General features: G+C 46.6%; 1 protein-coding gene across 4 annotated transcripts in view; it reads left to right on the plus strand.

Moving 5' to 3' along the window:
* The first annotated feature begins 5,317 nt into the window (after positions 1 to 5,317).
* TVP23A (trans-golgi network vesicle protein 23 homolog A) overlaps positions 5,318 to 25,441 on the plus strand; it is a 28,565-nt gene continuing 8,441 nt past the window's right edge. The window contains exons 1-4 of one of the 4 annotated variants that reach the window (XM_090277020.1): positions 5,318 to 5,525; positions 5,775 to 5,854; positions 11,940 to 11,984; positions 21,378 to 21,434. In XM_090277020.1, the coding sequence (XP_090133146.1) occupies positions 5,517 to 5,525; positions 5,775 to 5,854; positions 11,940 to 11,984; positions 21,378 to 21,434 (191 nt within the window). In that variant the 5' untranslated portion in view covers positions 5,318 to 5,516. Of the gene's footprint in view, positions 5,526 to 5,597; positions 5,658 to 5,774; positions 5,855 to 11,939; positions 11,985 to 21,377; positions 21,435 to 25,441 lie in introns of those variants that run through there. The other 3 variants (XM_090277015.1, XM_090277017.1, XM_090277019.1) reach the window with 3 other exon arrangements.

Consider the following 25,441-nt stretch of genomic DNA (forward strand, 5'->3'; position numbering starts at 1 on the left):
TTAATAAAAACAAGTAAGATCATGATTTTCCAATATGCTCATTCTACTTAAGGGTCATGGGGGGTGGGTTGAGGGGAACAGAGTCTATTTCAGCAGCTCAGGGCCCAAGGAAGCACCCACCCTGGACAGGACGCCCTTCCATCACAGGGCCACTCACACACACCCACACTCACTCAGACTGGGACAATGCAGACATGCCAGTACACATCTTTGGGATGTGGGGGAAAACTAAGGTCCCCAGAGAAAACCCACACAGACATGAGGAGAAAGTGCAAACTCCACATGGATGGTGGCCCGGGCAGGGAATACATTTTTTTCTCATTAATGTTATAACAAAACAACACTGCATGAAATGGCGCTTTTTGAGAACCCACTGTATATATTAATTTTTGAAAGTCACAATATCGTTATTGTGCCTAAAAAATGAATAATAATCTTCAGTTCTATCCAAAATCCCATCAGCGTTCATTAGCTGATATCCCTCATAAATATTTTTATTTCCCATGGTTTGTTCAAATCACCTCGTAATAAGGTAAATACGTGGCATGTAATAAATATCTTTAAATCAGAAGGTTCATCTTCCTCAACACTTTCTTGCAATGTGTTAATGGAAGGACCTAGGCCCCTTGCATCTTCCCACAGGCTGTTTTGTTGCATCCCTAGGGTGGGAGACCTCACGTTCTCAGCCTACGAAGAACCTCACCTCACCCTCAGGGGCAACTGGTGAAATGGCAGATGACTTGCCAAAGAAATAGCATTGCTAGGTTAGAGCTAGGACAGAGCCAGGTGCAGGTAAATAGGAAGGGCTGGGTCTTATCTGCAAACCTTTTGCTGGATGAATTGTGGTAGTTGTCAGAGAGACCAGGAGGTCCCCAATAAACAAAACCCTTCCCATGTCCTCTTACCTTTCCACATGGATTTCACAGGTGCCACAAAACCTGAGTCTCTGTCCTCAGTCAGGTAGCTTTAACGTTCCCCTTCCCCTTCCCTTCAGGTAGACACCAAACTCCCCTCAGAGACCCATAAAGCTTTGCAGAGTAGGAGCAGCTTCCCACTCCCAGTTGGCTTCTGTGATACACTCTTCTATTGTAGGCAGGCCAGATGAGATCATTCTCAGAATGCACCCAGGACTTTCCCACCTCAGTGCCTTTGCACCTGCTGTTTCCTTTGAATCAATGCTCCCCACCACACACCGATTTTTCACAGAGCTGAAAATGTAGAGACTCCATGGCCCTTCCTGACCTCCTCCCTAATATCCCATGTAACCGCTGTCTCTACATCTTTGTTCTCTCTGTTTTGAGTTCTTGAGAGACCTTTCACATCTTTCCTAACTTTTTAAAAATTTTTTGCCAGGCTTGGTAATTCTTATTCTCTCTTAACTAGAATCTCAGGTCAGTGAGGGTGGGACCCAAGCACACAGCAGGTAGATGAGTGGTTGAGTGAAGGACCCCAGAGTGTGCAGGGCAGCGATTCTCTCCCCATCTCACAGGTGGGGAAGCAGAGGACCAGGCACAGCTGAGGTTCATCTGGGTAGAAATCCAGGTTTATCCCATGTACCACCTGGCCCTGGCATTATGAAAAGGTGATTATAACCCAGGTTTGGCTGGCTGCTGCTTGGAAGCCAGTAATAGATGAGGGCTGGTGGAAGGAAAGTAGATTTATTCAAGAGCCAGCAGCTAGAGAAGATGGCAGACTCTCATCTTAACAGGGGCAGAGGTTTCTGTAAGGATGGAGGAGAAAAAAAAAACAAAAAACCAAAACATAATGGAGGAATTAAAAAGGAGGGAGGTGAGAGTTTTCTGTCTAGTGGACTTCATGCCAGCCAACACAGTCTGTTCAGATAACTGGTTGAATGAAGGTCAGCAAATCTTCTGAAGCTGGAATGTCTGCAGGTCGGAGTCTGCTTCTTTTGAAGTTCCTAGAATTCTCAAGTAAATGGGTTGTTTATCTGTGGTTACATATTAATTAAGAGATGTCATTTATAGAAATAATGTTAAAAGAATGGTGGGGCCCTGAGGGGAGCCCAGAGGAGGGCCTTCATCCCTCGGCAATCTGCTCTGCCTTCTGGGTGTCAGCGTGGAGAAGGACAGGGGCCAGCTCAGGTGGAAGGAGCACTGAGACATGGCACAGCTTCTGCAGGAGGTGGGGTGTGAGACATCAGAGTGAGTGCCCAGGCCGCGTGGGCCTCGTGTACCCTGGCCTGGAGTTATAGGGTTGACAAATGAAAGACAGAACAGCAGGTACATTTGAATTTGAGAAAAATAATTGATAAATTTTTAAATATAAGTATGTCTCAAATATTGCATGGGACATACTTATACTAAAAATTATTGTTGTTTTTCTGAAGTCCAATTTCTCCTATTTTTACTTGCTCGATCTGGCAACCCATCCAGAAGGGAATGGCAGGGTCATTGCCAGGTGCCAGGTGGGCAGATCTTAGAGACTATCAGGATCTTAGAAATGCCACCCATAGGGAGTCCCAGGCTGAGAGTGAGGAGTGGCTGCTGGCCTGGGAATGACAGGTCTGGGGGTGCCACTTCCACCCTGTCTGATGGGGAATGGGTGCCTCCCAGAGCCTGTTCCAGCCCCAGGTCTGATAACATGTACCCCTGCCCTCACTATTTAACCCTCTGTAGCAACTGCCCCTTTCCCACAGGATAAAGGGCAGAATGTCTGTGTGGCTCAGAGCTGGGCATGGCCCAGCCATGCTGACTCCTCCCGCCTCCCCCAGCTATGCTCCAGGCTTTAATATTCAGCCACTCAGTTCACACCCAAGCCCCTGCCTCCTGGTCCAGGGCCTCTGGGGCTCCATCTGAGGAGAAGGGCTATATGTACTGTCCTCTGTCCCAGCTGTATTTGTCCTGGACACACCCAGTGCAGGGCCCATGGTAAGTACTCAGGAAACAGCCAACTGGGCTTGATGTGCAGCTCCTGTTACCCCATGAAGACAAATGCCCCTCAGTGGAAGGAGTGACTCCAGCATGAGGCTCACCCCGTGTTCTGCAAGGCCCATGGGGTTCCTAAGACCACAGGCCCCTGTGCTGATGACCCCAAGTCACTGTCACCAAGGCAACTATTTTCTGAGCCCCTACTCTGAGGAGGCATTTTACATATGTTTTCTCTAGTCAAGGCAAAATCCCTGCTATGTGGGGGTAGATACAGCCCCATTTTACAGATGTGGAGGCTGAGGCCAGAGAGTTGAAATCCCCTGTCCAAGGCCATCCAACCAAGGAGTGGTGACGCCCCATTCCCAGCCTGGCCTGTCCAACTCTAGATGTTGACCTCCAAGGGCCATCCAGAGGCCAGTGCTGTCTAAGCCTGGTGTGCCTTCCCTGAGTTGTTCCGGCTCCAGGGCCAGGGATCAGAGATGGGGCTGCTCCTCACAGCTCTGCTCCCCAACCTCCTTTTGGGCCAAGACCAGAAAAGATTGACCAGCAGTGGACATTTTCAGTGGTAATAGTGTCAGGGGAGAAGGTCAGTGTTTCCGAAAAGCCTGTGATGCCAAGAATTCCCCAGAGCCCTTAATTAAAACAGATTCCCAGGTCCTGGAGATTCAGGAGCCCGAAGTGAGGCTCTGGAATCTGCCTTTTTACCAGCAGCCTCAGGTGAACCCATGACAACTGGTTTCAGAACCAATGATGCATTCCCTGCAGAATCCTTGAGCTCTCTGCCCACACCCCAAATTCTGGAGACCTCACAGAGGGCCATCCTGTGTGCATGCAGCGAGCATGCTTTCTCCCAGGGAGGGAATGCTAGACTTCCCACGTCTGGTCCCACAATCTGCATCATCAGCCTGTGCCCCCAGGAGGACAAACCTGGGGTTGGAGAGCGCAGCATGACCTCCATATGCCTAGAACTGTGGCTATTTTTTGAGGCACCTGTAACCCTATGGCTGACAATGGCAGTTTGTCCCTAAATGGGGCTTCCAAGGGGGCTTTCCTACCTCCTCACCCCCTTGGGGACTCTCTGAACCCCTGCTTATAGAGATTAACAGATGGTGATTCTCAGCATAGGAAGAAAAGTCCCTAAATGTTCTGCAATGGCTTCTCACCTCCACCTGCCCTCCTCCCCCCAAAACGCCTCCCAGGCAGGTGGGCTCTAGCCTCTTAGTGTGCCATTCTTATGTGCCTGGAGGCAGCTTTGGTCTGTAATAGCCAACAGGCCTTTCTAGGAAACCAGGTTTTCGTGGTTTAGATCCTTACAGTCCAAGGGGTGGTCCAGAGGTCAGCAGCCTCAATGTCACCTGAAGGCTTGTTAGAGCTGTAGCATCTAGGCCCCACCCAGACCCTTTGACCCCTAAAGATGGCATTCAGTCTCCAGGAGAAAGCACCCTCCCTCTACACATACCTGGCAGGTCTTTTGTGGGGTCAGTTTAGGGAATGAAGAGGGAACCCACACAGGGATCAGAACTTAGGCAGCTCTGCTTCCTCTTCCTCTTCCTGGGCACATCCCAGGGCAATCTCCCCCACGGGGGGCCAGCGGTGTGGTTGGGTGTGTTGGGAGCTTGTGTGCCAGCAGCTCTTCTCTGGATCACCAGGGATGGTGGACAGGCACCCACTGCCTGCGGCGGGAGGCAAAAGGTGGGACTAGGGGCCTTGGCATCTAGACGCTTAGCCCTCTAATTCTGGGTGGGAGGTCAGGAGAGGGAGAGGGCAGAAAGGAGGGACAGTGACCTTGTCCTGGGCCAGAAAAGGCTTTCAGGTGGCAAGCCTTCTTTTCTGGGAGATACCTGGAAGGACTTCACAGCCGGAAACCCTATTATTATTGCCAATAATAGTTATTTTGTGCTCAGTATGTGTCTAGCACCCGGATGCATGCAGCTGTCACCGTGATCAGCAAATGATTCCCACGCTGTGGCTACAACAGAGTCACGTGTTAAAAGGCAGATTTCAGGGCCCTGCTCCAGACTTCTGACTCTCCAGGCATCTGCTTTTAGGAAGGGCCCTGGGAAATTCTTGGGTTCAGAGACTTTTGGGAAACACTGACCTTCTCCAAACCCTGAATGGGGCTGCTCAACACTGACATTCATTCATCCATCCATCCATTCATTCGTTCCTTCGCTAGCTCATTCGACATTGATGAAACACTTACGAAACATCCACTTCATTCACTGACCACACCCTGTATTCCTCTGGGTATCACCGTTCATGATCCCCAAGCCCCTCTGAGCCCGAATAGTCCTCTCCCTGTCACCGCTCCGTCTACGCCCTCATCTCTTCACTCTGAGAACCTGCTCTTTCTCTCCTAGGCCTGGTCCCCAGTGAGCCCCAGGGCCCAGGGACCCTTCATGCCCCGCCCCCTCCAGGGCCGGGGAGCCCCCCTCTCCAGCCCGCGACTGCGCTCTGGGGCCCGCGCGCCCCGCCCCTTCAGGAGCCCTGCGCGAGGCCGCACTGCGGTCCGCAGGCTCTGACCCCTCCAGGTCTGCGGCCAGTGGCCTTCGGGGCATTGCCAACTCCTTCGAGGTCAGAGTCGGAGCCGGAGCCTGGGGTTTGGGGTCCAGGTGGGCTCTACAGAGGATGAAGCAGGTAGGGCCGCAGGGATGCTGTGAGTGGAAGGATGGTGGTGAGGATGGGAGGAGCCTGCGGGAGCGATAGGAGAAACTGCGGGGAGGGATACGCGGGTCCCGGGCCTGGGCCGGACTCGAAATGCACATGAGGGTAGAGAAGGCCTCGAGTCTCAGACGCAGGGGAGGGGCCCCGCCTCCGGGGAGGGTGGGGGTGGGGCTGTGCACTGCAGGCAGGTCTGCCGATCACCTTTGGTGCCCCCTCTCCCAGGCCCTGGTGGACGATACTGAGGATGTGTCCTTGGACTTTGGCAACGAGGAGGAGCTGGCCTTCCGGAAAGCCAAGATCAGGTATGTTTGGACTGGCTTTGGGCAGGCATCCCCCAAAGCTGCAGATTCATTCATTCACGTTCATTCACTCACTCACTTATTCATTTATGCAGAATGTATTAAGCACCTATGTGTGCCAGGCATGGGCGAGGGGCACACCCTGGACCGATCAGACAAAAATCCCTGCCCTCATGGATCCTGCAGTCTGGGGGGCGGGGGAGGGAAGGGGAATGACATTGAACAGGTAAACAAAGATGTTAATAAGATAATTACTGAATGTGAGAAGAGTTGGGGAAAAATCAACAGGGTGATGAAAGAGGAAGTAACTGGGCAAGGCCACTTGCCTTAGTGCAGTCAGGGAGGGCACCTCTGAAGAGGTGATGTTTGAGCTGAGACCTGAATGATGAGAAGCAGCCAGTCATGGGAGACTCCGGAGGAAGTGTTCCAGGTGGAAAGAATAGTAGGTGCAAACGTCCTAAGGCCCTGTTGGAAGGTCAGAGGAAAGCCTCTATGCCTGGAGGATGGTGGGAGAGGAGAAAGGAGATGGCAGGAGGCTGGAGAGGTGGACATGGGTTTGAATTTTTGTCCTAATTCTTGCTCCAGTTCTAGCCAGACAGACATAGTGTCATCGGTCAAATCACTTACCTGCCTGAGACCTTCAGCATCACAGAAAATGGCAGGAATAAGGTGTGTAAAATGACCCATAGATGTGATTGCTGATGACTCAGGCAGCTGCCATATCTAGAAACACATAGCTCAGCCATACTCACCCACTTCTGCACCATTCTTCCTTCCAGCCATCAGAGCCAGCAGGCATGGGCACCTGGCAACTATATACCTTTTCTTTTTTATTCTCTCGTCCAAATTCAATAATGAAATAGGACAGTATTAGTTTCCTAGGGCCACGGTAACAAACTACCATAAACTTGCTGGCTTAAAACAACAGAAATTGATTCTCTCATAATTCTTCAGGCCAGAAGTCCACAGTCAGTGTCACTAGGCTGAAAGCAAGGTGTGTCAGCAGCGCCACACGCTCTGTGGAGCCTCTAGGGGAAAATCTGTTCTTTGACTTTTCCAGATTCTGGCAGCTGCTGGCTTGGGGTCCCTTCCTCCAGCCTCAAGGCCGGCAGTGTAGCATGTTCCAATCTTTCTCTGCTCCATTTCCACATTGCCTTTTTCCTCTGCATCAAATCTCCCTCTGCCTTCCTCTTATAGGATTACTTGTGGTTGCATTTAAGGCCCAGCAGGATGATCTGGGATAATCTCCCCATCTCAAGATCTTTAATCACATCTGCAAAGCCCCTTTCTCCATATGTGGTAACACTCCCAGGTTCCAGGGATTAGGACCTGCATATTTTGAGGGGGGGGGGGCATTATTCAACCTACCACAATGATCAGTGACTGTATTTAAGGAAAGACATTGTAAAAAAAACTGGGATCCTGGGGACAGAATCTTACACAATATCTAAACTCATTGTATGTTCAGTCTCAATTGAGCACCTGCTGTGTGCCTGACTCTGGGCTGGTGGCTGGGGATATGCGGTATAAGGACACACCCCCTACCTTTATGGAGTTGCCCAGTCCAGAGCAGAGATGGTTAATCTCAACACTGTTGACAGTCTGGGCTGAGTACTTCTTGCTATGGGAGCCACCCTGTGCATTGTAGGATGTTTAGCAACATCCCTGGCCTCGACTCACCAGATTCCAGTAGCACCCCACCCTTAATGTCTCCAGTCACTGCCAAATGTCCCCCAGGAGGCAAACTTGTCCCCAGCTGAAAACCATGGGGGTGGAGGTATAGTGTGGAGGTATGCCCATGACTGCTACGACTCCATGTTTACGTACTTGGGCATCGTTATTCAGGTCAGGGGAAGAATTGACAGCTGAGCTGAGACCTGAAGGCTGGGTAGGAGTTAACTAGGCAGGGAAGGAGGAAGGGTGTCACCTGCAAAGTCTTAGAGGTAAGATGAGTTTAGGAACTTGACAGTGGTTTCCTGAGGAGAAGTCTGGGCAGAGACTGGGGCCGTACCCTGAAGGGCTTATAAGTGAAGTTGTGGAGGTGCAATGTCCTCTAGAACTTTCTATGAGGATGGAAATGTACTATATCTGTGTTGTCTAATATGGTAGCCACCAGCCACATGTTGCTGCTGAGCACTTGATATATGGCTAGTGTGACCAAGGGACAAAAATTTGGATATTTAATTTTAATTTAAGTAGCCATGTGTGGCTACCACATTGGACAGTGCAGTTCTAGAGTTGGAATTCGTGCAGGGCAGTGACATCAGAATCTTACTTAGCTCTAAAGATGCAGGGCAGTGACACAGCATCTTCATCTCATTGGGAGACCCAGCCTCTACCCCCACACATATGAGTATTCCTGGTGTCCTCTCAACTACATGGGCCATGTTGGGCTCCAGAGGCAAAAGCCAGAGTGTTTTGAGACACCATGAAGTCTAGAAGTTTCAGACTTTTATTTCCTGCAAACTTTTCTATGATTCTGTTCACTGAGATCCATGAGATCCACGGCCTGCTTGCCAGCCCACAGTTCCCCGACCCAGGGGCTGTTCTACCCAGGTCACTCCCAGGCAAGTGTGATGTTAACCTTTTTATTCACAGTATCCTTGAACAAGTCAGGGCACCTTCCGGATCCCCCATTTTCTCATTTGTAAAATGGGGAGGATGTTAGTTTCATCATAGGATTGCAAAAAAAAAAAAAAAGAAGACTAAATCAAGTGAAACACGTGTAACAAAGACTAGTGGGATCCCTGGTCACCTGTGTGGGTTTGTGAATGGTACCTGTTATCTGGCCCTAAGCAGGACTTCTATATCCTGTCTTTGTGGGAGGACTGAGGTGGAGGCGTGGGCTCCGTTGGACCAGGATGTCTCACTAGGGTTGTCCCTGCAGCTGAAGACGTTCCCTCCTGTGGAAAGTTATGCTTATGCTTTCAAGGCATTGTCTCCACAAAGTTCATTTGGACCCAAAGGTCATGGGTTTCAGTGGCTTGCCACCTAAAGTAGGGTGCTCTCGTCTTGCCTCGGACGGATTTCTTGGGCCTGATTTGGGTCTCCGTTGTCAGGGCCAGTTTGTTGGCAGGGTTCAGTCAGTGCTGGTCCTCATTCAGCTCAGGGGGTGTCAGATGAGAGGAACACCACAGGGAGTCACATGTTAGTGGGGACCAGGTCCCGAGGCAAAAACCACACGAGATCAAAACTACCCTTGCCAATCTCTAGCTACCCTGTCAAGTTGAATCACACTTTGTCTTTCGAGTAGTCTTTTCACTGTCCATTCATCTTCCCCTGTTGGATACAAAAGCTGTATCTCAAAATGAGCTACAGATGAATTTGTTGCTTGTGTTTTAGGGGAAGTTATAGTGAATGAAAACCGATAATAGCAAGTACTTTGTAGTACTTACTACATGCAGGCACTATGCCAGGTACTTTACTTAAAATAATTCATTTAATCTGTATTACAAACCTGTGAGGTAGCCACTATGATTTTTATCAGTTTCAAGAATTAAAAAATTGAGGAAAAGAGTTGAGTGACTTGCAGAATGTCACATAGCTATTAAGTGGCAGGGTGGGGGGTTGGCTCTAGAGTCTGCATCTTCTATTACCCTGTGCTTAGGGGGTGACACTCAGGGATGATCTCCGCAGAGGGAACAGCATTCCCAGGGCTTCAGAGGGCCACCTCCAATGGAGAGCAGGCTTTCTCAGCTGCAGCATAGTTGATATTTGGGGCTGGATAACTCTGTTGTGGGGGTGGCCCTGTGCACTGTAGGACTTTAGTGGCATCCCTGGTCTCTACCCACTAGACGCTGGTAGAAGTGTGCCCCCACCCTTTCACGATTTGTGACTCCAGATGTTGCCAGATGTCTCCTAGGGGCAAAGTTGCCCTGGTTGAGAACCCTGACTTAGATTATTCTCCTGCTCTCTGGGGTGTGGATTTGGATGAGTAAAATTTGCGTTTGAAGGAACTCAGAGCATTCCTGACACCTCTATATTTGACACTGACCTGAGGGAAGCTGGTGGGTTGGGGGCAAGGGAGAAGGGGGGCAGGTGATGGCACAGACATTGCTTTGGTGGCTACGCATTCTTCTCAGAAATTAATGCAAGCGCATCTAATTGTGGCCCCCAACACACACACAGACACACAGGCATCATGCTCCAGCACACTGAGGAGAAGAATAATTTTGGTTTTCTTCGTTGTTATTCCAGGAAGTCTGTTCGCCTCAATAAGTGAGGACTCCTTGCCCTCTGGGGTCCCCCTGTCCCCAGTGACTTTGGGGAACAAGTCACCCTGCCCCTTTCCCACTCTAAAATCTATTTAAAAAATATAGAAATGTAACACATAAGCAGGTCTCACCAATTTTAAGGAAGGTCCACTATTACCAAGGAAATCAACCCACAGAATCAGGGAACTAGACAAATTTCGGTTCTCTTTGATTAAGGCACAGAATTACATGTTTTGAAATTAACTCTTTACAGCCACTTAACTTCCCCTTATTTATATTTCTTGTTAACATGAAATTGATTACATAAGCCATACCAGCTCACTCAAGGGAGATTTCTGCTGAAATGTGATCCACACAGTTCAGGGAATTTGGGGACAGCAAGAGGACATTGGTTGGGTTCCTTTATGTTTGATAATGGACAGTTTAACTGCACGAACCTGGTGGGGTTAGCTCATTCATTTATTCCAGGGTTGATGCTTCTGACATCTGGGGCTGGACATCCTTTATGGCAAGAGCTGTCCTGTGCCCTGAAGGATGTTCAGCAGCATCCCTGGCCTCTGCCCACTAGTCCTTAGTGGCAGCCCCTGAGTTGTGACACCCAGAAATGTTTCCAGACATTGCTGGGGAAGCTCCAAATCAGCTCCCTTTCAAGAACCACAGGTTTATTCTTTTGCTCACTCATTTATCCATTAAAGCAACAAAAAGGTTCAAGGACTTTTATGTCCCAAATACTGTTCTGGGGGACACAGAGGTCCCTGCCTCCCTGGAGCTGACATTTGAATTAGGGGGAAGACAGTGAACTTATAAGCAAATGTCTTAACAAAGGAACATCAGAGCGTGGTAAGGGCCATGAAGAGGAATGTGAGAAAAAGGGGTCCAGAGACGAGCTTCTTTAGAACGTGGAGGGCTCAGAGGAGACCTGAGGGGGTGCATTGGTACTGAGACTCAGTGTGAAGGAGGAGCCAGGTGTGGGGAGTTCTGGCAGGGGAAACAGCAAGTGCGCAGGCCCTATGGACTATGGGAACCAGGCCAGGGTGTAGAAAGTGGGGGAGTGGGAGGAAGAGACGCAGTTAGAGGTTTGGTAGGGGAAAGGGTGTGGAAGGCTCTGAAGGTTCCAACGGGGAATTTGAAATTTCGTCTGCTTTTGATGGGCAATCATTGCAGATGAGCAGGGGACTTGCATGATCCGGCTGACACTTGAAAAAGTTGCCCATGACTGCCGTGTGGCTTGTAGGGAAGAAAGGAAGCAGTGAGGTCTGTTAGGAGGCCAGTGAAGGGTGAAAGATGCTGGTGGCCTGTACTGGCTGGGTTCCAGGGACGCACGTGGGAGCTTGGTTCATACTGACTTTTGTCCAGATTCTGCCAGCTGCAGGTCTGGGACTTCTGAGATTGGAGAGAGATGGTAGAAGGCAAGGGGTCCCAGATGCAGGTCTCAGGATCTGCATTCCCAGGGAATCCCAACTTCATCAGCACCCCCAGGGAACACAGACAAAGGGAGGCCCAAAACTTCCGGCTCTCTGTCTGGAAGGTGCTGACTCAGTGAGTGTGAAAGGCTCCTGCTATGTGATTCCGCTCTGCTCCCAGGGACTTGGAATATTTTCCTAGGTTGTCTCTTTCCGGGTAAGTAAGGAATACTCACACTAGCGTGCGCGTATTTCACTTTCATTGGGGTGGGGGTGGGTGCTGATACAAGGCCATTTATTCTGGCAAGTGATGCCAATGACTTTCGGTAGTAAAGACCAACTTAACAGATACAGGCTGGAATCCAAGAGGAAAAGCCCCGGGGGTAGCCCTTTGCCAGCCCCAAGGAAACAGTCACAGGGGCTCCGCCTTGGGTGTTCCATGGCCAATGACTCATTCCTCGTTCCTCACAGGGGTAAGGAGGCTTCCAGAATGACTCAGAAACAGCCGCAAACCATGTGAGTGGATCCTCACGTTTTCCTGCCTCTCAATACAGATGTTTCTCTTGCCTGAATTTTAAAATACTTGAGAAAAGAAATTACAAAAAGACTGTCAGATGACTGACTCCAAGCCTCAGATATACTATCTTATTCCAAGGAGGCATTTTAAACATTTTATTTATTTATTTTTAGAGAGAGGGGAAGGGAGGGAGACAGAGAGGGTGAAAAACATCCATCGGTTGCCTCTCACACGCCCCCAACCAGGGACCTGACCCACAACCCAGGCATGTGCCCTGACTGCGAATCCAACCTACAACCTTTCAGTTTGCAGGTTGACACCCATCCCACTGAGCCAGGGAGGCATTTTAAATGAATGTGAATTTAAATCTAAAAATTAGAGCGGGTCACGTTAGAAATGTGATTCACCACGGAGACAGAAGGCAGATTGGTGGTTGCCAGGAGCTGTGGGGAGGGAAACATGGGGAGACACTGCCAGATGGGTGTGGGGTTTTACTTTGTACTGAAAGAAATGTTTTGTAACAGCACTGTGAAGTACTAAACGCCATTAAATTGTTCCCTTTAAAACGGTTCATTTTATGTGGTGTGAATTTCACCTCAATACATTTGTCTTGTTTTATTTTTATTTTTTTAAACTTTCTTTGTTAAGTAGTTTTGGCTTTGCAGCAAAATTAAGGGGAAGGTACGGAGATTTCCTGTATACGGCCCTGCCCCCCGTTATCAACATCCCCACCAGATGAAACCTTTGCTACGTTTGATGACCCCACACTGACACATTGTAATCACCCAAAGTCCACAGTTCACATGAGGGTTCACTCTTGGTGTTGAATGTTCGATGAGTTTGGACAAATACAATGATGTGCATCCACCATTACAGCATCATGTAGACTGTTTCCACTGTACACCGCCCCCATCCTCTGTGCTCCACCTACTCGCCCTCTCCCTGCTCCCTGCTCCCTGGCAGCCAATGATCCACTGTCTCCGTAGTTTTGCCTTTTAGTGTATGGCCTTTTCGGATTGGCTTCTTTCACTTACTGGTATGCAATTAAATCATTAAAAAATAAAACCTGGGTTGCAGACTTTTTTGAGAAGCCGTTGGAGTTGGAAGGGTGGGCTGAGTTGAACTGTGGGACCTGCCCCTTCTGGGTGAGCCCCAGCTCTCGCCCACCCAGTTAACTTATTTACCAGCCCAGCTTGGCCCCCTTAAGCACCTGAGTTTGCAGCCCCCCAACCCCCACCTCTTTAGGACAGTGAGGAGGAAGTATCACCCCATCAAGCATTTCTACACCTTCAAGGGGTGTGAGAGGCTTTGAGTGGGAATTCCTCTCTAATGCTGCGGTTTTCTCCCCAGACCCCTTGAAGCTGCCACCGGCTTCTGGTGCCTGGCTGTGTGTGGCAGCCAAGTCTGTTTGCCCTGAGCTCTCGGGTTCCTGCTCATTCCCCCAGCCTTGTATACACTTTGCTCTCTGCTGCCTGAATCTGTCCTTTGGATATTAAAATGTTTTTAAAAATTCATTTGTTTTAATTGAGATATAATTTACACACCATAAAATTCACCCCTTTGAAGTGTACAACTCAGCAATTTTTATTTAGTATATTCAGAAGGTTATGCAACCATCATCACTCCCTGATTCCAGAACATTTTTACCACCTCCGCCAAAGAAACCTCATGTCCTTTAGATCTGAGTCCTTACCCCTGCGAAGAAGCAGCCCCTCCTCGGAGCCAGGTGCGCCTTCTCTCAGCGCCCACAGCCCTGTGTCTACCCCATGCCTGAGGAACACTTGTGTCCTCATCTTGGATTTCTTAAAACGTCAGTGAACAGCTGAGAACCTTGTAGAGGCCCCGCCTAGCTCCCATTCTAAAGGGATGGCAGCTGGCTGCATGGACGGCTGGGGGGACCCTGCACCGCTGTTTGTTCTGATTAGACAGTGGCCACGCCATGTCAGTTGTTGAAAATTCTGATCATGATTCTTCTTACCCCATTCATGACACTCTTTGCACTAAACTGAAATCTCCCATTTGCTTCTCTGCCTCCCCACTGTCCCTGGAGACCAGTGATGTCCGTGAGGGCAGGACTTGGTCCATTTTGTTCACTGCGCTTGGCCCAGATCTAGCACAGTGCCTGGTAAATACAGTAGTATAGGTGCTTAGTAAATGTGCTGTTGCTGCTTTCAGCTCAATTTATTAAAATCACATATTTCTTAAATAATTTTGAAAATCAAGTTAAGACATTTATGTGTTGGTTACAAATTTAATTCTGTCTTTAAACAATTTAAACTACAGTTTCAATTTCAGTATTAGTTATTTTGAGTACCAGATTCATTTGCAAACAATAAATACACATGTATGACAGTTACAAAACTTTCTGCTTTCAGTGTGATGGAAGTTTTAGTGGCTAATGAAACCTCAGATGAAAGAATTATAAAATATAGCATCAAAATTTGTTAACTTGGAAAATAATATTTTGAATCAATGTCCTTGTAAGGACTTATAAAAAGCCTTTTTACTTTGAAATAATTTTAGACTTACCAGAAAATAGCCAGAAGAGTACAAAGAACAGACACACCAATTGTTATCAATTTGTCGTGTGTGTGTGTATTTGTTTTCTGAAGTGTTTGAGAGCAAGTTGCACGTACCATGCTCCCTTACCCCTAAACACTTCAGCGTGTGTTGTAAGCATAGGACATTTTCTCATATAAGCAGAGTACCACGATCAAAACCAAGAAACTTATCTATAATTCATATTCCAGTGTCCTTTTTACCCCAGGTCAAGATGTAATCCAGGCTCCCCTATTGCATTTAGTCATTCTGGAAAAGTTTCCAGTCTTTCTTTATCTTTCACGACATGAACAGTTCTGGAGAGTAAAGGCTACCTGTTTGGAGCCATGTACCTGAACTTGGGTCTGTCTGATGTTTCTCATGATTAGGTCCAGGTTATGATTTTGGGCCGAAACATTACAGAAATGGTGTTCTGTTTTAAAAAAATATTTGTTTTCAAGCTCTGTCACTACTAAAGGTAGCCCAGAACTGGCACTTTTTTGCCCTCTACCTTCTGCATCTGAGACCCCAGATTTTGGTCTTTGATTCTCTTTACCTCCCCCAAAATCCAAGGCTCCTTAGAGAGGGGCCAGTTCCAAGTTTTGAGACAGAAACCAGTCTAGCTGGATTTGGAACATCCTTTTGTTACCAGAAAGAACAATTTTTTTTAAAACATCACAGACCGTTATAAAGAATGAATACACAAGTTTGATGGGTCCCCCACAGGTCAGGCTGTGGTAGTGATCAGTATTTGCTAAATGAATGAATATGATTTCATTCAGTTCTCCCATTAAATAACATGTAAATTGGGCTTTTTGTTTCTAACATGCTATCATTTTAAAGTGCACTAGTTTAGTTATAGCTTTTGGGGGTAGAAAATAAACACCATACTAATATTTTCAATCATTAGTCGATGTATCCTGATCCAAAAACATCAAAATGTTAAAAGAAAAAAAAATAAAGTAAAGCCCTGGCCAATGTGGCTCAGTTGGTTGGAGCATCGTCCCATGCACCAAAATGTTGCAGGTTTGATTCCCAATCAGGGCAAATACCTAGGTTGCGGCTTTGATCCCTGGTCCAGTGTGTACAATCCCTGGTCTAGGTGTGCACAGGAGGCAGCCAATCGATGCTTCTCTCTCACAGCGATGTTTTTCTCTCTCCCTCCCTCTCTCTCTAAAAGCAATGAAAAAAATGTCCTCGGGTGAGGATTTTTAAAAAATGCAAGTTTAGATAGGATTCTCTTTATTTTTCAGATGAGGAAACTGAAGCTCCCAAGAGCCAAGTAACAGACCCAACTTGCACAAGAGCTAATATTTGGTGCCTTCAAATCCTGCTCACTTTCTAGAAGAATCCAGTAGCTCTTCAGAAACAAAAGCACATAAATGGGTGAATTGTACTTTCTACTTCCAGCGAGGGGAAAACACCCTGCTTAGAGCAGGGGTGAGAACAAACAAGAACCCAGGTTCCTTACTTTCTTCAGCCTCTCCAAGCTGCCACCTGCTCTAAGCACCTTCCTGCTGGCTGACTTCCACTCCAGCCTCTGGAAAGTCAGTCCTTGGCCTCTTTGCTTTTTTCTTCCCCCTCAATTAATAACTCATAGTCTCCTGTTTAAAAGAGGTGAGTGCTCTCCCTGCACCTCCAGCTGTCTCTAGGTAAGCCTGGGACGCTTCACTTACTGCCCTGATTCTTAGAGGAACCTGGTCTCCTTGTCCCTCCTGCCTTTGAGAACCACCTGACAAAATATAACATGGGTTCTACAGAATTAAGACTCTGCAACATTAGAGCCTGTATTATTAGTTAGCTACTGCTGCATAACAAATTACCCCCAAACTTAGCAGCTTCAGACAAAAAAATAGTTATTTTCTTAGCAGCTTCAGACAAAAAATACTTATCTCACACTATGCTTAAAGGTCAGAATCTGGGAGCAACTGCACTGGGTTGTTCTAGTATGTTCTTCCAGCTGGAGCTCCTACTGCCTGTTTGTCCTGAGCTGCTGCACTGTAACATTAGGGCTGCATCACAGTGGTGTTCTAATCCTACCATTCTGTCTTCATTTGTGAGCCGAAGAAATCTAGAAAGAGAAACCCTTCCTCTTCAAATATATAGTCATTGCAAGATATACTTTATAGAGAAGAGGTATAATAGAGTCTTGATTTTTGCCCTTTTTTTTTTCTTTTTTTTGATGAGAAAGTAATGAAATCATTCCCCAGCATCCCCACAGGTGACCACTGAGGGTTTAGTTTAAGTATCACATGACTCATAGATTAAGACATACCAAGTCTGTCTGGAAAAAGTCCAGCCATTGTTACTATAATGAGAACAGTTTGCATGACATCGATGTAACCTGGCAGCCAAGGAGGTGGACTGGAATGCCCATGTGTGAACAATGACCACTTCACAGTACTAGTCAGTGGGGGTGGTAGATGCCGTTGAGTGGGCACATGTACTGTGTGGCCATCACATTCAAAATCACTGAGCAAATAGAGCAATGAATCTGCATCAAATATTGTGTTAAGCTTGAACATTCCTCCACAGAAACTATATACATGACTCAGAAGGCTGCAGCTATGGACAACTGGTGATGGGCAGCTTCATTAGGACAATGCGCCTGCTCACGCATCACATCTCATGCACAGCTTTTTGGTGAAACATCAAATCACCCAGGTGACTTAGCCCCCCTACAGCCCAGATTTGGCACCCTGTGACTTCTTGCTTTTCCCAAAACTAAAATCACCTTTGAAAGGGAAGAGATTTCAGACTGTCAGTGAGCAGGGAAATACAATGGGGCAGCTGGTATCAATTGGGAGAACTGTGTGAGGTCCCAAGGTGCCTACTTTGAAGGGGACTGAGGCATCATTGTCCTACGTACAGTGTTTCTTGTGTCTCATATCTTCTTTAATAAATGTCTCTATTATTCATAGTACATGGGTGGATACTTCATGGACAGACCTTGTGTTCTTATTGCTCCTTGAATTGTCTTAACTTTGGCCAGTGGGAGCCTCTTCCAGTCAGCTTCTGAGTCTTTCTGACCTGACTCTGGGGCTTTTGACAGCTTCCTTGCTTCCTGGGGTGTGTCGAGGTCCCAGCTTCCTTGTATGCACTTATCCATCTGCCCCTGGAACCGCCTTCTCTGCCAGGGGTCCTGGCTCCTTCAGAGAATGGAGTTTAGAAGCTGCAGCATGGGTTCGTCTCCTGCATCAGCTCTCAGGCTCCAGGGCTAGGAAGTGCATCAAGCAGGGCTAATTATCACCTCTTAGTGGATGTATTTTTGGGAGTCACTGTTGTCATCGAGCACATGTCCCTTTCAGTTGATCTGAGGGAAACTCTGGGCTGAAATTGAGTGAAGGCTTCAGTTCTGGTGCTGATTCTGCCATCAGAGCACTGGAAAAGATGACCCTTCCTCAGGGAGTTAGTGTCCCCCAGAATGTGCAGCTGGCCAATAGCACACGTGCCTGATTCCAGCGGTGCATTGCATCAGCTGTGCAATCGCTTCTTTGTGCCAACCCTGCGGCTGTTCACTTCACCTCTTCCAGCATCCGTGTCCTCATCTGCAGAATGGCTCTCTGGCTCCTTCTTACCTCACTTATTTTCTTTGGGTTCCTTTGTCTCAAGGCAGGTGTTATGGGTTAACTTGTATCCTCCCCCCAAAAGGTATGTTGAAGTCCTACCCCCCAGTAACTCGAAATGTGACCTTATTTGGAATAGGGTCTTTGCAGATGTAATTAGTTAAGATGAGGTCATACTGGAGTTGGGTGGGCCCCTAATCATTATGACTGGTGGCCTTATAAAAAGATAGCCATGTGAAGACAGACGTGTGGAGAGGCTGTTTGACAATGGAGGCAGAGATCGGAATGATGTGGCTACAAGCCATGGAGTGCCCAGGGTGCCAGCTGTCCTCAGACGCTAGGAGAGAGGCCTGGGATAGATTGTCCCTCAAAGCTCTCAGAGGGAACCAACCCTACTTACACGTGATTTTGGACTTCTAGCCCCCAGGCTGAGAGAGAAATTTCTGTTGTGTGGTGCTTTGTTACTGCTGCCCTGGGAAACTCACACAGCATGTTTCCTCTGTTCCCTGCCATGGTCGCTGGACCAGCGGCACTTGCATCTCCTGGGTGCTCATTAAAATGCAGATTCTCAGACCCGCCCAGACCTCCTGAACCAGAGGCTTCATTTTAACAAGAAGCCAGGTGATTCCTATGTGAAGCACTGCCTTATACAAAAAGAGGGTGGCGGCATGATCACTCCCCACTGATTAGCTGGCATTAACTGAATATTTGCTGCCCACCAGGCAGTATCCTAAGCCCTTTACATGCACTGTTTTTCTCATGTAGTCTTCCCAGCAACCCCATGCAGTCGGTGCTGCCACCGCCGTGCATGGCCCCGCGGGCGTGCACGGCACTGCTCCAGGGAACGAGACTGATTGAATGGTACCCCCTGGCGTTGTGCTCTGCAGTACCTCAGACTCATCCCATTTACAGATGAGGAAACTGGGACACACACAGAGGTTAAGTCGCTTGCTCACGGTCACACAGGTCCTCAGTGACATACCCTTCCACACACCTCACCCCGCTCTGCTTTCTTCTCTCTCAAGGAGAGCCAGTGAAGGCAGCATCCCTTGTTGTCCCATTTCTTTTCTCTCCCTTTGAAGATGTGGTGAAATACACATAATGTGAAACTGACCATTTTAACCTTGTTAAAGTGAACAATTCAATGGCATTTAGTACATTCACAATGTTGTGCAACCATTACCACATTTCAGTTCCAGAACATTTTCATCATCCCTAAAGGAAATCCAGTGGCCATTAAGCCAGTTGCTGCACTCCCTCCTCTCATCTCCCCAGTGCCGGGCAACCACAGACCTGCTTTCTGTCTCAGTGGGTTTGCCTGTTCTGGGCACTTCATACAAATGGAATCATACAGGATGTGGGCTTTTGTGTTTGGCTTCTCTCACTTGGCAGGACATTTTCAAGCTTCCTTCATGTTGTACAATAGCATACATTCATTCCATTTTTTCACATTTTAAAAATGTGATTAAATATGCATAACATAAAATTTCTCATTTTAACCATTTTCAAGTGTGCTGGTAGTGGCATTAAGTACATTTATACTGTTGTGTAACCACCATCATCATCCATCTCTGAACTTTTTAAAAAAATTATTTATTTTTAGAGAAAGGGGAAGGGAGGGAGAAACATTGATGTGTGAGAGAAACATCCATTGGTTGCCTCTTGCACGACCCCAACCAGGGACCTGGCCCACAACCCAGGCATGTGCCCTGGCTGGGAATTGAACCTGGAACCTTTCAGTTTGTGGGACAATGACCAACCCACTGAGCCACACCAATCAGGGCCAGAACTTTTTTTTGCTCAACCCAAACTGAAAGCTTGTATTACTTTAAGTAATAACTCTCCATTCCCTCCTCCCCACTGCCCCAGCCCCTGGAAGCCTCTATTCTAATTCTGTCTCTATAAATGTGACTGTTCTAGATACCTAACTTGAGTCATACAATACCTGTGCTTTGGGTCTGGTTTCTTTTACTTACCGTAATGTTTTCAAGGTTCATCCACATCTAATGACTGAATAATATTTCATTGTATGGGTAGGCTACATTTTGTTTATCCACTCATCTGTTGATAGACATTTGGGCTGTTTCTACCTTTTGATGAATGGTCTGACTCTGAACACGTACTCAAAAACAAGTTTTTGGTTTGAGTTATACTTTTAGCTATTTGGCGCTACCCCCTTTTTTTGAAACTCTGGGTCTTTAGCTAAGGAATGTGGTCCAGCTGCAGCAGGAGTGCAAGGGCTTGGCAGGCATCACTGGGTGCTCCAGGCAGAGAGGTAAGGATTTCCACACAGGGCCCAGCCTGGGCTATCTGTCCAGGGGCCCCACTGACTTGTTACTGGGGGTTCACTTCCATGTTGCAAGCTGAGCATATCAAGCCTCTAAAGTTGGGATGTCTCTTTAAAAAGAAATAAAGAACAGAAACAAGAGGGAAAACGGCTGTGACCAGAGGGAAGTCTGTTCTTCCATTCAACCCCACATGCAAACCTCTGTTGTGCCGACCTTGCAATCAAAGCTGTGAGGACTTAGCAATCAACATCTACCCGGACATCCGAGCAGTTCAAAAACCTGCTGATCCCAGGCTCAGATGTTGAGGAAGAGGGAGGAGGTGCTGTCGTTTGAAGTGAGAAGCCAGAGTCTGAAGGATGATGGTGCTAACATTACATCTGGAGCATTCTGGAGGAGAAAAGTTAGATTCCACCCAGATGCTTCAACCTCTGTGTTAGCCCCTCCCCATGGGGTTTCTGAAGGGCTTGTAGGGGTCTCTCTTTTCTTTTTTTTAGGCATGGGCTCCTTCAGTCCTTTTCTGCTTTGTTCCTGGAGCTGAGTTTATCTTGAAAATGGAACAGAGGAGGGCTCAATTGTAATGATGTAATGAGCATACAAATCGCCTAGGGCCTTCTTAAAATGAAGGTCCTGCATTCCTAACAAGCTCGGGCACGTGGGGAGCTGATAAATGGAGAAGTGGCTGACTGGGGCAGACAGCGGGCGTCATGCTAGCTGCGTTCCTCACACCAGAGGTCCCCTTCCTCCCACACCTTCAGGGCAGCATACTGCTGTTAGCAGAAGAGACACCTGACTCCAAGTGGGTGTCAGGGCTGAAGCATAAATAGTAGCACCCTAATCATTTTTAACAATGGGGAAACACATGTCTGACAGAGGACACCCACAAAGAGCATTATTGGTCAAGGCCTTTTTTACTTTCCCTGTTCTCAAAAATCTTGACCATTAAGGAGTCAAACAGGTAGACTACTATTAGTCACAACCACCCTCTGGTCTGGCGTCATAGGTATTTTATCTCCTGGAAACCTCAGACGTCTGAAGTAACCGTTCTCCCGTGTTACAGGTGAGTAAAACTGAAGCTCCGAGCAGTGTGGTAGCTTGACCAGGCTGGGACACAGCAAGGGTGGGGCCGGGTGTGGATCTAGGCTCTCTGGCTTTCACTGTACTCACTGTCTCGGTGGGCCTGGGACGGGGGGGCCGAGCAGGCATTTGTACTTTGTACTCCACGTAGTAGTTGCTCTTTCTTTGCAGAGGGATTGGTAAGCCCAGAAGAAAAGATCTGCTTTCTAGAGTTTTCCTCATGCATCCAACTGTAATGACCAATTACTGTTGGGGAATTTTAGGTCCGATTTTTTTTTCCCCACCGCATGGCCCCTAGAATATCCACCCATGGGCTTGGTTTATTCTGAAAGGCACCTTGTCTCCATGCAAAGTTAAGTCTGGCTCTGATGATTTCTTTATCTTTCTACTTTTTAATTCAAATTTACATAAAAGTACAGAGCACAATGAACATGGTGTTCCAGTTGCCCAGCTTCAGTGGTGATCAGCATGTGGCTACCCTGTTTCCTCTTCACCCATCCATGCTGCACCCCTGAATTATCTTGAGGCAGATTCTAGACATCATCGCAGTTGCTTTTTTTTTTTTTTTTTTTTTTTTTTTGTGGTGACAGAGTAAACCTGGGAGGAAAGGTACTATCTTTCCTCATAATTTTGCCACAGAGAAAAGCAGAGAGCTTTCCAGAGTGTCTGAAAGATGGTGGAGAATTTAAAATAGGATGTTTGGTGAGGAATTCAAGCTGGAACGTCTTAAACATCAGAGTACAGTTTACTCATCTGTTCAACAATTAAATAAAGGGCAAAATTTAACAATACTGTTAGATCACTGCTGCATTTAGGATTAAATCACACACACCCCAGTCAAACCTGCCTTAGAAGTGTGTGGGAAAGGGGATATGTGTCCCTGTGGGATGCTGTCTTCCCTATTTTATTCTATGTACTGTCTAGACAGAGCACCCCTGCCCTGGCCTGTATTCATTTTTTAGAGTGGTTTTAGGTTTATAGAAAAAATGAGCAAAAATACAGTTCCCATAAGCCCCTCCCCATCCCAAATTTCCCCTTATTATTCACATCTAGCATTAGTGTCATAATTTGTTACAGTTGATGAACCAATATATTATTATTATTAACTAAAGTCCATAGTTACATCAGGGTTCACTCCTGGTGTTGTACCTTCTGTAGGCTTTGGCATGCCCTGAAAATCCTCTCTGTTCCACCTATTCATCCTCCCTCCTGCCAACCCCTGGCCTTTTTACTGTCTACATAGTTTTGCCTTTTGCAGAATGTCATATAGTTGAAATCATACAGTATGTAGCCTTTTCAGATTGACTTCTTTCACTTCGTCATGTGCATTTACGGTTCCTCCCTGTCTTCTGATATCTTGATAGCTCATTTCTTTTTAGCACTGAATAATATTCCATTGTGTAGATGTACCACATCTTAGCTGCTTCCTATTTGGGGCAATTATGAATAAAGGTGCTCTAAATGTGTGTGCAGCCATGAACTTTCGAATTGGGGAAATACTGAGGCGTGCAATTGCTGGATTGTATCACGTGTAGAATTTTACCGTGACTTGCAAAGATTTTTCTTTGGTCAGTGAATTCAATCAGAAACATTTTTTTTATTGAGGTGTAATGTACATATAGTCAAGTACACTAATCTTAAGCATACAGTTTGATGAATTTGAATACATGTGTGCACACGAGATCCACACCTCCAGCACCCAGATGTTCCTTGCACATCTTCCCCATCACTGCCCCTCACCATCCTGAGGTAACATGACTCTGACATCTAGTGTAATCTGTTGGTTTTGCTAGTCGGGCAGCTCCCATGCTGCCACTTTTGAAAGCAGGTTTTTTTAGGGGGAAAGGAGCTGTTAGTAGCAGTTTTTTCATTTTTGGTTTGTTTTGAGTGGAGCCTAATTTTATCATCAGATTGTTCCTGCTCGTCTGGAGCAGGGGTTAGCACACTTTCTGGGTGAATATTTTTGACTTTGCAGGCCAGGGAGTGAGTGAGCATGGCTGCGTTCCAATAAAACTTTATTAACAGAAACAGGAAGTGAGCCAGATATGGCCCTCGGGCCAGAGTTTGTGAATCCAGGATAGAGCAGTGCTTTTCCTTTGTAAAATTCATATCCAGGCCCCACTCTAAACCTGGACCCATGTGTCTTGGGACAGGAGGAGCCTGTGAACATTTTAAGGCCTCCTCAGGAGACTTTCATGCACATTCCAGGTTGGAAACCTTCTGCGTTTCCTTCTAAGGAGGAAGATAACAATGGGGAACACAATTTCTGTTGAGTTAGATCTGACACTTGTTTTTGACTAACTTTTGGCATCTGAATCCAAAAATGACCCCACATTTCCCTATCACCTCAACTTTTGAAGGTACAGGATACCCTCCCTTTGTCCCAAAAATCATACAAAATGTACATACAAAAGAAAATAAAAAAATTACATGAATATACTGTTTCTTTAGAGTTATTTTATTCTTATAAAGGCTATATATTGTTACTGTAAGTCAAATTGTGTACAAGTAGTAAAGTTCTGCTACCAAACAAACATATTAAGGTATTTTATCTTTTCAAATGACAGGCTAGGAAATGCCAAAATGAGATACTTGAAACAGTCTGCTTCAGTTGGCAAAGCTTTAACAAATTGCTTCATGGGACTCAGTTTTATGTGCAGAGGTGGGAATATAATGTTTTTTCTGTCAACAAGGGGCTCATGTAGAATGTTTGGATCAGCAGGTTTGAGGTCAGATCTTGGAGGTCAGTTCGACTCCACCCAATGCTTCTCATAAGCTGCGCTGTCCCACATACACAGAAAACAGGGATACTAGGTGTATCTGCATTGCTGACCAAGAAGGAAGAAGACCATTTTAAGGTCAACACAGATGATCCAATTGTGTTTGTGATATTGCAACAGATCAATGACTCTCTTTATGTCTTCATATTCTTCACGAATACAAACTGAATGGCCAATTGGGACTGCACCAAATAAATTGCCATTGTGGAGGAGGACACACTTCAAGCTCCGCTTTGAGCTATTGATGAACAGTCACCATTCAGTTGCATTTTGGATTGGAATTCCCAATTCCTCCATTAAACCATGAATGTTACTTATGGCAATACACAAAGCCACCATCACTTCAAAAGTACTGCAGAAATGCATTTCTCTTGGTTGAAAGTAGGATAGCTTTGGTCCTTTTTCAAGCAAGTTTTTCTCATGCAGTCTTGATGCTAGGAGTTCTGAAGCCTTTTTAGATAGTCCCAAATCTCATACCAAATCATTCAACTCAGGCTGATCAAATCCCTTAAGAACTGAGTCATCTTCAATTCCAAAATCTTCATCATTGCTGTCACTTAATTCTTCACCATACTTCTGTTTTTCAAAAGAGGGTAGTTCAATGAAAACTGGCACTGGGATTTCAGCTGAATGAGGAACTGGGCGTATAGCTGATGGTAGACTAGGATACTCTATTTTACATTCATTTTTCTTGTTATATCTTGACGTTTTCACTATACAAAAATAACAGTCACCTGAATGATATCTGGGCTCTTGCCAAACCAGAGGTATACCAAATGGCAATTTATCACGTGTTCCCTTCGTCCACATCTGTAAACTCTTGATACACTGCCTGCACACCTTGTGAGGGGCCCAAGACTTATCTTGGTCACTAAGTTTTACTTTAAAATATGCAAAATCAGCTTGCCTGACAAATGCGCTGATGTTTGTCTTTTGACTGGGAATGGTGAAACTGCCACAGATATAAAAAGATGAATCAGGTTTGTTTAGGCACTTATGATGAGGAACAGCAGAGGCAGACATGACCTGAACGGAAAGAAGTTAAGTACGTATGTAAATAAAAAATAAATTCTGCTAACTCCTTGTATACAGACAAGAACTTGGACTACACTTTGGAATATGATTCATTATATAGAACAGCACACAATCTCTCATCACACTGTCTCATGTGTAACTGAATAGCCTAGACAAGTATGAACCTGTCCTTGGT

Source organism: Furipterus horrens, unplaced genomic scaffold, assembly GCF_987537825.1.
Source record: "Furipterus horrens unplaced genomic scaffold, mFurHor1.1.pri manual_scaffold_5, whole genome shotgun sequence".
Lineage (NCBI taxonomy): Eukaryota > Metazoa > Chordata > Mammalia > Chiroptera > Furipteridae > Furipterus > Furipterus horrens.